At 36.2% G+C, this 18,344-nt stretch overlaps 1 protein-coding gene across 6 annotated transcripts in view; it reads right to left on the bottom strand.

Annotated features, from left to right (window-relative positions):
* PRUNE2 (prune homolog 2 with BCH domain) overlaps positions 1-18,344 on the bottom strand; it is a 132,407-nt gene that overhangs the window by 12,666 nt on the left and 101,397 nt on the right. For all 6 annotated transcript variants that reach the window (XM_066181794.1, XM_066181793.1, XM_066181795.1 and 3 more), the window contains 6 exons: positions 15,123-15,202; positions 13,978-14,178; positions 8,639-8,815; positions 4,303-4,405; positions 636-767; positions 389-475 (listed from right to left, as the gene is read on the bottom strand). In XM_066181794.1, coding sequence (XP_066037891.1) covers positions 389-475; positions 636-767; positions 4,303-4,405; positions 8,639-8,815; positions 13,978-14,178; positions 15,123-15,202 — 780 coding nt within the window. The remainder of the gene's footprint in view (positions 1-388; positions 476-635; positions 768-4,302; positions 4,406-8,638; positions 8,816-13,977; positions 14,179-15,122; positions 15,203-18,344) is intronic.

Raw genomic sequence — 18,344 nt, 5'->3', positions numbered from 1 at the left:
TGAGCTGTGAGCAGCAATAATATTTTAAAAACCCAGAACTGTAGCCTAACCTTGTTCTGTAGCCAGGATTTTAAAAATAAGATTATTATAATTACATGCAGTTCCCTTTTCTGTATATCTTTTATCTGGGTTCTGAACAAAGACTATTTTAAGGAACTGAATTCCCAGTACATACACATACGGGTTTACAAAATCATGCCAGTGACTTCTGTAACTAGATATATTCATACAAATCACCTTTTTCCCCCTATTCACTTTAGGAAAGTGAAATTCAACTTCCAAAATCCTAACGTGAGCTATTCAGTGAAAGACTAATAGCCATGTTTGCTGATTTAGGGTGCTTATGTATTTTCAGGGACATAGAAAATCATTGGCATTTACTACATACCTTATAAAAGGTCGTGTCACAGCCAGAATTGTTCTGATAAACCATGATGGATGAACAATTATAAATGATTTCAAATTCTTCCGTAATCTAAGTAAAAAAGCAATAGTTTCTTAGAAAAACAGAAAACCCCACAAAAGATAAAGAAAGTATTTACTCATATACAGTAAATGCTGGCATACAGGTGAGTTACAGAAATGGACACTGTTGAAAATAATGGGTGTGGATGAGACAGGAAAATACTACTTACCGCCGATCAATCATCTGATAACATTTTTTCATCCAACCCAATCCAGGCATCCTTCTTCTTGGTGTTGCTCCATTCAAGTAGACAATCATATAGTCTTCAGCTACCATCAGCTCTAAGGTACTGATTACATATCTGATAAAAGTACAGATGTCAGTGAGCATATACAGCCCAAACTAGATCAGGCTACTAGGAATAAATGAAGGCAGATTGAACACTTTATGACAATACAGGCTTTTCTTTTCCTTTAAACGAAAGCAGACATTTAGCACTGATCACCATGGTACCTGTAGGTACGAAGTAAGAAAACCACAGTCTTACCTGTGTCTTCAAAAACATAAGGTTCCCTTATGAAAAACAGAATTTTGTACTGAGCTTTCAAGTATCACTGGTGAATTTGCTTTTTCTTAAAAACTATTTAGATCAGGAGATTTTGCAGGGGAGAACATGGCATCCTTAACTTCTGAAATAAACTCTTGAGAAACATCTATTCATAATTCTAATCACCAAGTTTGTTCAATACAATAATAAAAGGTATCAGAAGATAATTGTTTATACTTCCTGTGATCCTCACACTCCTGCAACTGAGTCTCTCACTAGAAAACACAAAATACTTTGATACTCATGCCTAGGAAAATCTGTCTGTCAACCTGACTTCTGATTGGACAAAGCACTCCAGGTATCACTTCATTTTGTTAGGAAAACACTCCATTCTTTACCAGACAGTGCTCTTGGGACCAAATGCATCCTACCTAGAAGAGCACACTACTCATTTAAATAAGAGGATAGTTTTAAATTCTTGTTTGGGACTACCTATGCAGATGGTCCACTCAGAAGTCCCTACCTCATTTGGGAGCTCATCATCACAGGAATGTTCACATTGTTCTCCCTACTAACCAGCCTCAAGGGCATGCCTATGTAAAAAACTAGAATGCAAAACCACAAGTCACACCTTAAAAACCTGAATGCCTGAGTGCACTCACTACAAAAGGCAGCTCTATCTCTAAGCATAATGGCCCCTTTCACAGTTGTATGGGAATGCCTCACAATCTAATCTGACCCTTGAATTCCTTAGGATGCAATGTCTTTAAAAGAATCGTAGGAAATCTAGTTCTCACCAGAGTGGTATTTTACCTGAGAATAAAGTAGGTAGCCATTAACTAGACCAGTTCCATGAGTTTGGAAAATCCTATCCAAATCACTACTCCCTCAATGCATTCCACTGCTCATTCTTACCTTGCAGTTGTGAATTCCCTGTTTTTGCCTGACATTTGTGAAGGCTTATGTCTAACAGCGATATAGGAAAACAAGGGACGGCATGGACATTCTGATGCATAAAACTTCATATAACAGCTACTTTAACAAAGCTACTGTTTGACAGGTTGTAAGATTAGCCCTTCCCACAGGGCAGAGCATCTAGTGCTTCAAAGGCACTTAAACACTGAAATATACAGAAGTGTGTAAGTACATATTAAAATACTACAAGTTTTTCGGTTGTGGAACACAACAGTCTGAAAAATGTCTGTTTATTAAATCCAAAGGGAATTGTGCCTATTATGAATTAATTGCTTATAGTAAGAAAAATCATGCATATTTCTCACGAGAATTAGGAGGCCTATTGTGACAAAAAAAGAATCTTTGATAGTTTTTTATTCATATCTCATTAATCTCACATATTTTCATTCAACAGCTCTTACGCAATTTATGTTTAGTTAGATCATTGGCCATTTTATGCATGCTGAGCTCCCTTGCAATCCTCACCTATCTAATAATTTCTTAGTATGTGGTAATAATGGCAATTTCTTCATTATTTGAAAAGATGGACAGAAATTTTCTCACTGACTAGAACAACTGAATCACTCAGAAAGCAAAGTGCTAGTTTTGTTTTCAAAGTGTAGCTTTTCAAAGTGAGACTATTTAAAAAAATTAATTGGTGGACTAGCTTTAATCTGACTTTCAGGCAGCCACAAATTAAACAGTAGGTTCTTTTATGTGGGTCTGCATTATCTACAAAAACTGCTGTAGAAGCTGTTTCAAGCATTTTCACCAAAATTCAACACTTCAAAAACAACTTTACAGCATTAGTCAATAAAAAAACCTGGAAGAAGATAATTGAAAATGTGAAAGAAATTCAGATGGGAAAGGAGCAATTGAGGACAGCTGTTATTCAGAAACTAGAGGCAGCATGTATGCTACCAGAAACATGCTGTATAAAAAAAGGAGATTCAGTGATTTGCAGGTCTCTCCAGATCTCTATATAATTCAACAGTAAAGAATTACCAAATATTTAAAAATATCAGTTACTGTATATTTAGTAAACCGTTTCACTCCCTCTATCTCCACGCAATTAACAGACCTAAAGAATGGAAAGAAAAAGGTGAACTTACCCCTTTTTCTTGCTGTCTTACAGAGAGCCAGCTGCCTACAAGCCTTAAAATAAGCTGCAAGTTCACAGCCAACGTGAACTCACATTTATATTATTAGTCCAGAAAAAGTGACTTACAAAATTGACTTAGGCAATATCCTTAAGCCACGTGGAAAAGGCTTTCTTTGCAAAGGTAATTTATCACCACCTCTATCTAAACAAGGGTCTGGGGTGAAGACAAAGAACAACTTACTGAATGTCAGTCATGGTTACAGTCAGCTTTGTTCCTTATTTACCAAGTTAAAACCACTGTACTAACTCCTTCAGTTACTGTAGATGACACTGAGCTCTTAAAGGCTCTACCAGGCAAATGACAACGGTCGTTCTGACCAGAAACTAAAACACTGAGTCTTGATTTTCACATAGAGACAATGTTAAAGGCACTGCCTGCTAACAAGTGCATCTTCACAGACTGGTATATTAAGGAGACCTGGGTCTGTGCTCTCAGTGCCTTGTAAGCTGCAAATGGCAAAGGCCAGGTCTCCCGTTGGCTTTAGAAATTACATACTGCATTTTACCACAGAAAACATTGCAGTGATTGATTTTTTTAACAGCTGTAAGTGGAAGTAGCTGAAGGCACTTCAGGATAGTGCTGCCTTCAAAATTTTGGGCTGTCAAACCAACCGCTGCTAGGAATAATTTTCCTGTGATAGATTTGGGTTTATGTGGCCAAATTTTTGTCCCGCCCAACTAGCCATTGCCACTTCTAGCTGAATCAGAAGCAGAAGGAGACAGGAAGCATAGTTAGAGCTGCTTGTGTCAGCAATTGCCATTTATTCTGTTTTAAAAAGGTAAGTGTCAAATAAGGCCCTGTAACTCCTAAACCCAGGACAGCATATATTAAAAATACATTCAGGGATACATCATCATAATATATAATGAACAATGAATAGTGAGAAACAGTCTAAGCCCCTGCTGATTGTTCTCAGCAAGACCTGGAAATCACTAGTGAAATAGTGCAAAGACTGTAACCCCAAGAAGGTTAAGATATTGTATTCTTTGACATTTAGGGAAATACTAACGGTCAGATTTGGTCCTGACAAATGCACCTTAATTTGGGAAGGTAAGTAGGTAAAGGATACCAAAATAATACTCCACTGAGCCGTTTATCTAAAACTGCTACTTTCCTTGTCACACCCCTTCTAACGACCAAAATGACTGCTTAAGGAAAGATAGGTTACTTCTCACTGCATAATTTGAGTACTAACTCAAAAGACTCTGTCACATTGCTCACATATCACTCACAGGAAAAGATTTTCCATGACATAGTTGTAATCAGTTTGACTGCTGTCTGGCAAGAAGCACGCTGCAAACACAATGATGGCATTCAGACCATCACCATAGTACCCTGTGGAAAAAAAACGAAAACACATTTTTATCTTTGTCAAAAGCTTTTAGCAGGATAATTTTTTAAAAAAATCTCAAGGTCTTGTAATAAAGCTTCTATGTCTACTGAGGAAGCATACCAAAATGCTTCATACCAAAGGTTTGAAAATATATGAACTATCATGAAGTGATAAGGAAGGTGGACAGTCAGCTAAGCTGAATTCTCAAAAACCACACATAGCATGACTACTAGTAAACTTTTTATAGAGACCAGCAAAAAAGCCTTCTAAGGCTTCTACTTCTCTATGGCAATCATGTACTGAATGCTGACCTCGGACTAAGGAATAAGAGGCTAAAGAAAATATCCAACATTTGTTGTCCTGCATTGTTTGAATTATGTTTCACGAAGTCTTGCGGTCCAATCTCAGTCGGCCTGTGCAGTTCCAATGGCTTTGGAATATTAAAATTATGACTTCATTCCACTGTCCCTTAAAAGATCCTGGGAATCAGTTAAATCCTTTGCTGCAAGTTTAGTATAAACTGTTTTTTAACCTGGGATACTCTAGTAGTCCAATGCTGGCATTCTCTGGGCTGCATCACTAATTAATAACAGCTGTTGATCTTCAAAGCTATAGTACTACCATTCTGGGACCCAGCACAGTTGCTTATTGTCCAAAAGAAAATGTTTTCTTTTCCATGATGGATTAATGTTGGTTAATCTTCTCCATAAGCCTTTGCAGCTGCTATGGATTTTCTGTATTTATCGTTAATAACAAATAAAAAAATACTCCAGCATTTAAGTTTAAAGTTTTGCTTAAAGGATACATGCAATCAGTAGGGAATTTATAAAGATGCTGTAGGAATGGTTGTAGGTAGATAGCACTTAGCAATGCAGAGACGGAAGACAGATATACTCAGAGAATGCTCAAAAACCTTTCGAGTCTAGAAAAAACTGACATTGAGGGGGAAATGATAGTATTTGTGAAGAAAACTTCCATTTCCCTCATGAACATGTCTTCACGACAAAAATGAAAGGATAATATTAACACTTCAACAACCTTTCCAAAAAGAGACTGTAAGACTTTTACAGTGCTTTCTGTATACTAGAGAGCAATATCCAAGCCTAACTAAAGGGCTTAGGGAACTCCAGTCCTGTTTTCAGCACATACTATTATTCACCTGGATTATTTGGAATTGTGCTGGTTTCAGCTGGCAGAGTTAATTCTCTTCACAGTAGCAAGTACAGGGCTGTAGTTTTGATTTGCACAGAAATCAGATGGTTGACACTATAGAGATGTTTTTGTTATTGCTGCAGTGTTCACAAAGCACCTAGGCCTTTTCTGCTTTTCATACTACCCCCCACCACTCAGAGAGCAGGCTGAGGATGCACAAGAACTTGGAAGTAGACACTGCTGACCTCAAGACAGCTGACCTCAACTGACCACAGGGATATTCCAGACCCTATGGCATCATGCTCAGGAAGGGAAGAAGGAGGAAGTAGGAGGGAAATTTGTAGTGATGCCCTTTATCTTCCCAAGTCACTGTTTCATGTGATGAGGGCCTGGTCTCCTGGAGATGGCTGAATACCTGGCTGTCCTAGGGAAGTAGTGAATGAATTCCTTGTTTTGCTTTGCTTGTGGGCACAGCTTTTGCTTTATGTATTAAATTGTCCTTATTTCAACCCAATACTTTACCCATTCTTACACTTCTGATTCACCATGTGCGAGTGACTGACTGACTGAGTGGGGCTTGGTTGCCAGCTGCATTTCAACAACAACAGGAAAAAACAGTATTTCTCTCCCCCTCAGGTTTACAAATAGAGAAATAGGAAGGACATTTCCATCCTTACATAAATTTAATAAAACTTTAGAAGACTTTGTATCATGCTGCCATAAAGCAATCTGTCCAGCTGGCACATGAATTTGGCAGTAAGAGCACATTATGGCAGGTGCATCCACTAGATTACACAGCACAGTTAGCAGTTCATGAAAAGCAAAACAATTATGTGCGGATGCTAACTAACAACTCATGGAAGAAATATCCACAGATAAATCTAAGCCACTTTTTCTCACACATGCTTGAAGAGAAGGAATGTTCATCCTGTGACAAGGGTACATTAATTCATCACTAGAAGCCAGTAAAAGCCATTTGTCCAGAATCTCAGTTACCCAAAGCAAAGAAAAACATCTCTAAGAAATTTCTCCATGAGCATATGTTGAAGACAATCTCAAACCTACACCCCCAAATCTACACTCCCCTTTCCCATTTTGTAGCTATCACCTATATTCTGCATTTCCTGTTATCTGTCATTTGGTAGGGAGGAATGTTTAGCAGATCTTTGAATCATCAAGAAATGCTTGACTTGACTTCCTATTGACTAATTTTAGTCAGAACCTATTATTATTCTTGAGATTAAAGAAGACTCCTGGCCCTATAAGCACTCCACTGAAGTGTGGCCAAAGGGAACTTCATATGGAATACACCTTGCTGCCATAATGTAGAAACTGTTTGAACTGTCCAAAGTTGTCCATGATACATGCAATAAAAGGATTTTGTTTCCTTGTCTTCAATCTGCCACTTCATAAACACAGAATTTAAACCAGTCCTTAAGTTACTGTGATTTGCCTAGATATCAGGAAAAAAATTCCAGTTTAGACAGCGGCAGGCTGAAACTTACTGTTATATCTTACACTGTTTGTTTTACAATGACTAATGCTATTGACAAACACCCTTTCAAAAGTAAAGAAAACTAAATGCTCTTAATCTTAGATTTGAGTGATCTAACAAAACGTCAGACAAATAAAATCTGAATTCAAATTATTTCATACTGAGAGTTGACCTGAATTACCTAGTCTCGCATTAAACATCAATTTTTCACAAAAGCCAGTATAAACATAAACTTCAACATCTAGTAGGAAATATACAAGTTTCTATTGCAAATGCATATTGACTAGTTTACAGCATACAAAAATATATAAATAAACAACATTAGCAAGGCCCAAAAACATTTTGTGTTTGTTTCCTAAATTAAGCCATCTGTGTATGTTTGCTAAACTGTGTCTGAGGTGTGATTACATTCATAAATCTTTGATGGTAGTGTTGTAGTGGAAAAATGCTTGGAGGCCTAAACAGCTTTATTAATTCTGGTTAAATCTTCTGTACACTGGCCATCATGAATACCTGCAGACTAGCATTTAGCTGCTTTTAATGTTAAAATTAACCATAATTTATTTATGTAATTTTACCATATAGAGGAGGCTCAACACTGAAAATACTTTAATATTTTAGTATCCTTAACTCAAGCTGCAGATCAACAACACTGTGACAAAAGCATCCTCATATAAACTCATAAATCTTACCTCTGAGACGCTACGTTACCTGCCTCCGTTTTTGCAGGAATAAAACAATTAATCTTAACCTAATACCTTGCTTAACAGATAGCAAAGAGTGCCCCACCCAAAAATATAGAATCCAAAAATAATTCAAACCAAGGAAAAGGCACTTAGAAAGCCTTGTTTAATTTTCTTCCTTTAACTATAGTAATACTTATCAATTTGAATTAATTTATACAGAAGTGTACTAGTAACACTGAAACCATAAATTCTCTGAGGAAGATGGGAAGCAGATGAGCAAATGAAAAAATATAGCAAGCACATGGAACCATTTTCCTACTTTAAATGTTCTCTTTGATATGTTATTTGATAGTTACTAGTAAGTTATGTAAAAAGTTCCATAAACCAGCTCCTGGTGAAATGCTGCTGACAGTTCTAAATGGCAGAAAAAGAGCAAAAGGTGAGTAGCCAGATGAATGGTAGCCCCAGGGAAAACTATCTTTTCTCTGTTGCCACTCTACTTGCTTAGATCTGTGCAACCACATACATCATTCAGCAAATCACAGAGCATTATACTTCCTCACACAAAAGGTTTTGGCAAAACTCACCAAATAAAGTTTTTGAAATTTCATTTTGCTGTAGGTCAAAAGCTTTTACTTGTTCAAGACAGTTTTACTCTACAGTGACCAGATTGCTCCTGACACATATATGTCAGTATGCTGCTTCCAAAATAGCTTTGAATTTAAAATTCTTTTTAGTCATTGCCACATTGAATTGAAAGCCTGGCTGATTTCAGCCAAGGCTGAAAAACAAACTCTCTCTCCCTTTGCCATGTGGTGCCAGAACAAAAATAAAAATAAATCACGATCAATAAAGCATGATTTTTTTACATGAATTTAAAAAATGCTTACAGCTTCTCCTACCTCCATGTGAAATGACCTTTTTGTATGGCTCGATGACTTTCATATCAATTCTGTGTTCTTGCTCTCCAATAACCACTGTTCTCCATAACCTGTTGTCCTCTCGTTCCTCTTCAGCGGTGTACTCCGGAATTGATTCAGACTCCTCCTGAGAAGCATCCTTAGCAGCAGTCTGCTCTTCTGAAAATCAGAACTGTATATATTACCTCTTTCTGTTAAAGCTCTAAATATTTTTGCTGTTACATACATTTGAGATGGATGACTGAAATTAACTGCATTTTTACAGTATTGGTATAAATAAGAGCAGAATGTGATCATCTGACAGACAGTAAACAAGAAGCTTCCATTTTCTTAAGACACCTCATCATTATGAACATGAAAAAAACAACAGCAATTATCCCTATGCAGAATATCACCAAGGGATTTTTGCATCCAGTTGGTAAAACTGAGCAGCTGTTCACCAGAGTTACTGCACAGTAGGCTCTCTAAAATCTGTGTTGAAGGTATGAGAATTACACTAACCCTGTCCTGCCAAATAGATGTGAACATAGCAATACTTTCTGTCTAGAGAGGAATTACCAGAGAACTATAGCTTCTCAACTTTTTCCCAGTTTGTCTTCAATCTCTTTACACACACTATCAGTAACCGCGAAGAACGCTCATCTTTTTCTGATTCAGTCATGCTGACTCCTCACATAAACACAGGAGTTACCTCCCCCTAGGACTGTCTGAGGTTAAATACCGGGTTTCTCCTGCTGTGAAGTATATAGCAGCCAGGCAGTCTGACCTGTTCCATGAGCACCCTAGAGAGAACATGGACATGTGGTCTGCAGACACAATGACCACAAAAAATTAACTGTATGGCTGACAAGTGATCATAAAGTCTCTCTGCTGAATACTCTAAGTTTCAAAAAACTGGGAAGTAATTAGTAAAATCTACATTTTCATTGTACATTGATGGGATTGCTCTTAACAATAAATTTAACTGCATTCCAGTTTTTTAAATTTAATGGCTGTTTACAGAGAAACTGACATGAAAAGTGATTATGTCCACAGCTGGAATTATTTAACTTCCCTCTTTAGTTGTTGTTACAACATACTCTGTTTTCCATGGGGGTGGGGGGAAAAACCTCTCTCTTGTACTATTCTTGCTGAAGCACCTTTGCCTCGTGGTTCTGTGTATATATTAATAATTTACTTTCTAAGTAAAGATCCTGTAAATCTTATGTATGACACATATTTGAAGTAAATGCTTTTTCTAAAGCATTATTCTGGCTCTGCAGTCATAAGAGTAGAGTTTGAATTGCAAGTCAGTAAGTGAGGTAACAGCAAAGAAAGATACAGTGAGATACATAATGACATATACATGTGTACCTAAAAATCTGGAGGCACCCTATTTGAAAATACTAAGGAGATCTATGAATTAAAAATAAACTAAAAGAAGCAATTTCAGTTGACAAGAACTAAAGAACCCAATGTTACACAGGTGCCCACAAACCTTTCTACGTGTTACTTAGAGATGTGTTTCTCTCATAAATGCTGCTTCTTTTACTACTTGTACAAATCGAAATATATGATCCTCAAAACACACTAATTTATCGTAATAATTACAGAAGTTATCTATGAAATCAGGAATATGATAGTACACTGCATGTACACCACATATATCTACATAAAAGCTACAGGCACATATACATACATGTACTAACTATTTGTAAAACTGTATTGTCCATTAAATCCTACCAATAATTTGGTAACCAAATCTGTTACAAACACCAAGTTTCTCTAAGCCCACAAAAAACGCTTCTAAAAATAAAGGTTGAGCACATATTCATTGCTACACTAGGGCTAACAAAGTCTGAATTTCTGCTGCTGCCTGTCTTGTGTTTTCTGTCCCTAATACAAAATATTATTAGGGAATTATACTGGCAGAAGGCACCCCTCTCTGAGGCAGGGTCTCTCATGTGCAATGAAATCTGAGTCTATAAACATTCTCTACTTTACCTAGTTCCTGCCTGATAGAATCTTGAAAGAAGAGTATTTCAGCTCTTTCCTCACTGTCTAACCAGTCAATGAGTTAAAAACATACTCAAACAAAACTGTATTAATGGTGGAAACAGGGATGGAAAAGAAAGAAATATATACATGTGTACCTAGAGTGTGACCATGTAAGCCTTCTCTCCTTAAGAACTCCAAATAAAGTGAGTTTGAGAAGATCTGAGGTTGGAAAAAAGGACAGTCTGACAAATAGAGGGGTTTTTTTAAGTATATTATTTCAAATTGGTTTAACAGTTGCTGCTCAGCAGATTATATACTGAGGAACTGAAGACTACACTCACATCTTTCTCACACATAATGGGCACAATGCTCAAGTTGTTTAACAACAGCATTCAGCTTTGAAATGCCACGTACTCTGTGACACTGGGAATAAGTTTACAAAATGCATGACAACTCTATCTCCAAAACTAGGTATCTTAATGCAATTTTTTATGTTGTGAGTTTTGCAAAGGTACTGTTGGTAGCAATATAAAAATTACATGCATACAGTTAAGTTATGCAAACTTTGACAGGCCATTGCAAGGCAGCCCATTCCTGTAAGGATATAGGGTCTCCACAGGATACTATTATGCAGCTCAGGTACTTTTAGAATAGATAGATGGGATTATCAACACATCCTACGAAGACTGCCTGGTCTGGTCTGATTCCTCGTGAAGTAGGAAGAACATGCCTGAGGCATGGAAGTGTAGCTGGCAGAACAAACTTCAACAAAAAGAGGCTGGGCTATGTACATGGCTGACCAATGTTGAAATTGTGTTTGGGGTTTAGCAATTTTTTTTTTTAGTTGGTGAAACTTAAGTCAATGAAAAATTACTAAGACCCTGATAAAATTTACAATCTTGAAATTGGATCCATAAATTATTTTTTAATAGAAATGTTACTAGATTGCCTCTTTCTGATGAAGTAACTCTCCTTTACTGCCTGGAGTGTTGATCTTCCAGACAAAGATGCAACAGTATGAAATTCAGACAGGAAATAAATATCTGCAGAAAAAATTATAACCATTCTTTATAAATAGTGCTGATTTGGGAATAGGCCTTCATTGATACTCATATATGGTTTTCAGAAATGCAATTTTTATGTCATCTAAAGCAATAATCGTAAAAACCTTATTTCAGAAACTAACATGGCGTGTAAAGGGAATGTTGGAATGTATGGTATTAGTGACTAAAACCCCCCAACCCGTGAAATTTACGATCAACCAATCTGAACAAGTCAGGTGCTAGTTCAAGGCAAGTACAATAGTACTTCTGCTCTCATCTCATCTTTAATGCATATTGCAGTTGTGATGATTCTTCTTCACCATTCTTTTGAAAAAATGGGTTTCAGTATTACTTACGATACAATGACATTTTTAAGTGATGAGGTGGACCCCTGAACCATGGTAACAGTCTTGTTTTTCTTAGTTGTCTTTTGTAGTTCAAAGGGACCTTCAACAGTCTGATCACGACAAAAATCACTGTTCTTTCTGGTCTCAGCAGCAATGTTTTTCTCAGTAATTACTTTTCTGGGTTTGGCAGCAGTTAGAAACATTGGACTGAGGGAGATTGCTGGTAACATCAGAGTTTGTACCAGGTAATAGCAGAGTACAGGAGTATAAAGATAACAAAGGCTATTTACCATGCAAATAAGCCATTCTGCACTGGTTCTTATGACTACAATCTGAGCGATCAGATTAATATTACATATAGCCAACTTATTTTATTGCTGGCTTATTTTGATAAAATGTTGATTATTTTGGGGGAGGTCTTTTCTACTCTTTTCATGGCTCATCTCAGTGGAAGACATTTTTATATTAACTACCTAAACTAAAACTACACAACTGTATAAATATCACCAGAACCAGAGGGACCCTGAGTTCTTCACTTAAGCATTTGGGGAAATTGGTCCAACTTTAAGAACCAAACAAATCATCACATTTAGAAAGCAGAAAAAAAAACCCACTGGGAGGAAATGGCTGCCATCAATACAACTGCTATGAAAATCACAGGAGTAGAATTTAATTATTTGTGGGCTTAAAGACAACATCTGTTCTACTTCAGACAAGAGACCTTTTCTCTCACAAAGTGGTCACAACAGTCTAAGCATGTGAGCCCATGTGTGTGTGTTAGTTTTAACCTTCACTACAAAATCTTCTAACTACCAAGCAACTCATCACCACACTTTACATCTATCCATAAGAAACCAGCCTCCTCATAAGAAGTAACATTAGAGCTGCTCATGCACAATTGAGTAATGCCTCTTTGGCAATACCACTTAAAATAATGCAACTGTCCTTGTATGCTCCAGAAATCTCACTAACATTAGGGAAAGTAAATGCATGGGAAAATTCAGTTTAAACTGATCTATTTTTAAAGTTTCTTTTCTGCTCTTGGCCGTAAAATGTTCACATTTCTTTTCCCCTCAAATAGCTTGTGATCTGTTTGTAATTACATCAGCAACTACAGATCTTACACCTTCACATTTTATAAGGTACTAGCAAGGAACAGGAAACACCCTAGTTTGAACATCATGAAACTAAGTAAAACTGAGTAAAACTTCTACATCATAGTCCTATACAAGAAAATCATTGATATGTGAAGGAAGAATGAAGTATCCATTGCACACTTCAGGGTGCATCCATACTGTACAGAGAGCCCTGCTGAGAAAGGACATTTAAATTAGTGGAATTCTGTTACTCCAACACCTGAACTAGCTTTATCATGCCACCCACACACCCTCCATATCTCAGCTTTCCAATCATGGGAATAAAACGCAGACCCTTCTTCCAAACAAAAGACCTTTCAGCACATTGTGTCAAACTCCCTTATATATTGCAAGATCTTTGGTGCAGCTAGCCTATTTTGCACAAAGTTAGTTATATTCGTAAATATGACTAATGTAACTGTTATCTAGAGCTGGCCAGAGCTGCAAGAAGCTGCAGTTGGCTACAGCATTCTCTACAGCAACCATCAGCTGCTCTGTCTTTCTTGAAACATTGTTTTCAGACAAGTCCTATGATATTGAACAAAGACAGGACTTTGAATTTCAATCTCCCTAGGTAGCTACTCTTACTTTATTAATTCAGCTGTACTATTTTTTCTTCACTCTGAATAAATGGAAGGATAATATTTCACTCAGGAGGAATAAAGGTTAAAAAATAGCAGACAGTAAAAATACTCAGATGCCGAGCATTAACTCTCAAATGCTTTAACCATATTGATAATCTGAAAGACATGAAACTGAGCATGTGAGCAGTAAAAAAAGAAAGAGATGAACTCTACATTTACAGTCCAGAATATTACCTTGTCCAGTGTATTCAAAAGAGTCTGCTTCATCAGGAGTGTCAAGTTCATCTACATTAATGTCAACTTCATCGGGTGTATCCAAATTATCATCAGACAGCACAGACCCTTCACTCTGGTCCAATGAGAGACTGATGTTTGGAGCAGTGAGCTTTATCCTTCTGGGTTGGGAACCGTTAAGATCAAGAGAATTGGGAGGTTCTGAATAAAAGAAAAAAATAGAAAAAAAAACCAGGAGAGAAAAAGAGAACTTTATCTACTTCACATACAAATAATCTCCCAGATACTCAAAAACTACCTTTCAACAAACTGGGACTGATCAATTCTAGTAACACTATGACATTTAAGACCATCTAACACAAAACACAGATATTAGCATTAATGTTTAATGAAATGAAACAAAAATCTACAGTAGCAGCAAACATAGCTCAGAGCTCTTAAATTATGCTAAATCCAGATTCCTTTTTTTCAATTATCAGACAAAAATCAGGTTTTGAACATGCTCTGAAGAATTTTTTATTTTAGAATTTTGTAATTTTAATTTTTTATTTTTATTTTTTATTTAAGAATTTAAAGGGCAAATACAAAAAAATTCACTTATGAATCAAGACATCGCTGGGTCCCGGGAGATTCTGTATGAGTTAAAAGCCATTGTAAATATTTATTTTCTTATGCACTCACTGCTGATTTACAAATACTAACATCTTTAGCTTTAACTATATAATATCTTAATACAATAACAAATTAAAAAAAAACTCAGTGTCTCTTAATCAGTCTTAAATAGAACTGGTATTCAACAACATGAGAACCTTTGCTCCTTGCCTCTGCCTTGTACAGCGCATTTCAAGTTGTTCCGTCTAACTTAGTTTACTTAGATAGAAGTCAATTATAAAATAAATAATACAGACTATTACTAAAACTTTACAAGGACTAAACAAGTGGTAACAATACCCAAGAGAAAATGTCATACTGTAAGTATCATTTCTCAAGTGAAGAAGAAAATTATTAAATAAAGCAAACTCAATGCTTTTTTCTTTTTAACACTGAATTGATTCTTTACCAGCACAGAAATATCATTCTCACTGCATAATTAAATGCCACAGGAATAAGATACAATTTAGAAAATTAGTAAGAGCCTCTCTCACCAGGTCTCATCTCTGTAGAACTGGGGCTTAGTACACCCTCAGCTAAGGGGATGTCCATTCCCATATCCTCTTGTACCAACCTGAGAGATAAATACAAAGATCTTAAAGAGATGCACAGCTCATGATCTTATACAGAACTGAAATTTCCTCCAACATAGCCAGTTTAGAAGTCTAATTACAAAACTGATGTTGAAAACAGCAGTATTTCTCATTTTACACAAACGAAGTTTGTTTTTGGTTATCCAGCAAACTGGAGACATCATTACAAGGAGCTTCAGTCACTCTTTGTAAAACAGTATATTCATGACTGTATATACAGTTACTGTATAGTAAAAATGAGGTTTTCCCTTTTTTGGTATCATGTATCTTAGTGCAATTCTGACCCAAACCAGTAATACTGATGCAGGTAATGTGTCAGACTGAAACAGTTCAGAAAGTGAAAAAGTGAGAAGCAAAACTACATCACAGATTTTCAAAGACTAAACTATAGCAAAATATTTCACCTAGACTCCATCTTTAGCAAGATACTAAGAAATTACATTTAACACATATACATACGTACATACATACCAACACACATAGATACATAAGACAAGGAAAAGGCACTAAGTGGTGAAAATAGGAACAAAGACAGTTGAACGTTTAAAGTAAGTTGACTTGAGCCGTTATCATGTCTACTTGTTATTTAAATATTTTACAAAATACTTGCTGGAAGGATGGTTCAACTGCAAATAGGAAAAAACATTCTAAATTTTCAGGACAGTCTTAACAGCTTCCAAATTATCTGCAAATGTGTGACGTCAGGAGAGCTTCATTTACTTTATCATAATACTTGTAGTATTTTATTCTGCACTACTGCTCCAAAACCTGTTTCCTTTTTCTTTTCTCCCCACAAAAGCTGAAGAAGAGACCATTCTCACACTCTGACCAATAGAACGGTGATGAGATCCAAGCTGGTACTTTTCCCTGCAACAGCATCAGCTAGGTATGTTCTGAATGATTCAAATGATTCAGCTGAACAGATCTGAATAGGTGTGGCTTATTGCTCTTGCAGTTTCTTCCTGACATCAATTTCCCAATGAGGAGGACTACCCTCATTATTTGATTGTGTCCAGACAAGACCTTTTGGTCAGTCACTGTATCCAAGTATGCGTGTAGTTTCTGTGATTTCTCGTTAATGTCATATAAATTATAGATAAAGGTGCATATGTAGGACTGCCAAAGGCTTCACTGTGCTTTAAGCTGAAAAAGATGTTTACCTCAAGTCCCGAGAGATCAAATTCCCAGTACAGACAGGCAAATTAGTGACCTCCCACTTTTCCATAAGACCATAGAGAACACAGTTCAAAGCTATTGTCAAACATGTGTGTGCTGCTCAGTTTACAACCAAGCCTCATCTCTCAATAAAAACTGATTTTACTAATTTTGATTTTATCCTAACATACTGTATAGTAGATCTTTCATAAATACAGAGATGAACAGCTTAAAGATTTTTCAAAATGTATCAATTCTAGAATGTTTAATTACTGTGAAAGAAGGCTTGAAACAACCTTTCTCTTAGCATACACAACAGAATAGTGACGAAATTTAATCAAAGTATCCTGTTCATGAATAAAATGAAGGCACAAATTGCCTGTAAAGGTACCATTTCCTTTCCCTCTCTACTCTGTACAATTATCTGTATTCAGAAGTACTGAATACCACCACCACAACGTACATAGATAATGTAAATAGATCATAAGAGTCTTTGCCTTTTTTTGTGGTTTTTATACAATTCATTGTAAAATATGTGTAATGAAGTTCATTCATCTGAACCAGCTAGAGAGGAATCCTAATTTGAAAGAAGTGCCATAAGTAACTGCTGGCTAAGGCAAATAACCGAAGTGGAAAGGGTGTAGGGAGAGTATGAATATTTCTAATCCATTTTAAACTGAGATTAGGATTTTAGGTGGGGCTTTATTAACCTTTTAAAAAATAAAACTGTGAAGAGTTCTTCTATTAAAGCAGCTCAGGACTAGTCCGATGATGACTTATGGGTACTCAAGGGTTTATATTTTGGTTGGAAATAGAATTTTGGTATTGTCATTCAAACCATTAATTTGTGGTATTTTTTTACATCTTTATCAGACCAAACGGCAATTCCTTATTGCTCCACCTTTGGAAATTACCGGAGGAAATTATTTGAAAGGAAATATTCAGACTTGGGTGAAGAGTAAGATACAGCAGGATACTGAAATTTCATGTTTTTGTATTAAAAAGAGACACTATTCCCTGTATAAAACAAAAAAAAAAATGCTTAAGAATGAAGATCATCTTTTCCACCATACGAAAAGAGCACAAATGAGTTTTTATATAGTCTATGCCTACAGAAGCAGTGACAATTATGATCTGAAAGAAAGTGATTTCCCACAAGTAATTAATTCACAAAGTTAGAGTTGCATAATATTCTTGCAATGCCCAGGACAGAATTATCCTAAATCATGACGTTTCCAGGGTTACCTCAAGAGTACTTTTCTCCCTGTGGCATCTTCTATTTTTTTTTTTTTTCAACACATATGCACTTGAGTTGCTATTGGTGCTTTCTCTAGGGCCTCTTACACTTTCACAACAAAAATTTGAAGTATTTTTCTGCTTTCATTGGGAACCCTGCAGCTGAGTTACACCAGAATTTTTTATCACAGTTAAGAAGAACAGCACATTTCTAGTTATTAAAAGATATATGGGTTTCATACACTTGTTTGAATTTCTAATGAATTTCAGCTACCAGCAGTATACTCAAAAGTATCCCTTACTCATGAATTACAGTTAAACAGCATCAAAACTTGCTGGAGAATTTCTAGTTTTATTCTGTTGACACAGTGTCTTTAATGTCAAAAATCTGTACTGTTCATATTGAATTATTAAATTTGGAAAGTATGATTCCCTGGTCCTAAGAGGACCGCGTCAAAGCAGGCATTTAAAAAGTCTAGTTACCAAAAGTATTGCTGTCACAAGGTTCTCCATTTTATCTTCAAATACACAAAATGCTATTGCCTTTCAGAAGATTTATAGCAGAGATTAAGTTTCCTTTTTTTTTCTTTTTCCTTTTTTTTTTTTTTAAATTGTGTCAGGTTCTTACATACTGCATACTGTCAAACACAGCCAATAGGCTGCTCGGAGAAGAGAAAGTCTGACTTGGGAGCTAGTCTTATTTTTCCAAATCCTTTGTGCTTTACTCAAAGT

Source organism: Chamaea fasciata, unplaced genomic scaffold (assembly GCF_029207755.1).
Source record: "Chamaea fasciata isolate MVZ Bird 193981 ecotype frontalis unplaced genomic scaffold, bChaFas1.0.hap1 SCAF_4, whole genome shotgun sequence".
NCBI lineage: Eukaryota > Metazoa > Chordata > Aves > Passeriformes > Sylviidae > Chamaea > Chamaea fasciata.
This window is presented reverse-complemented; position numbering and strand designations above follow the sequence as displayed.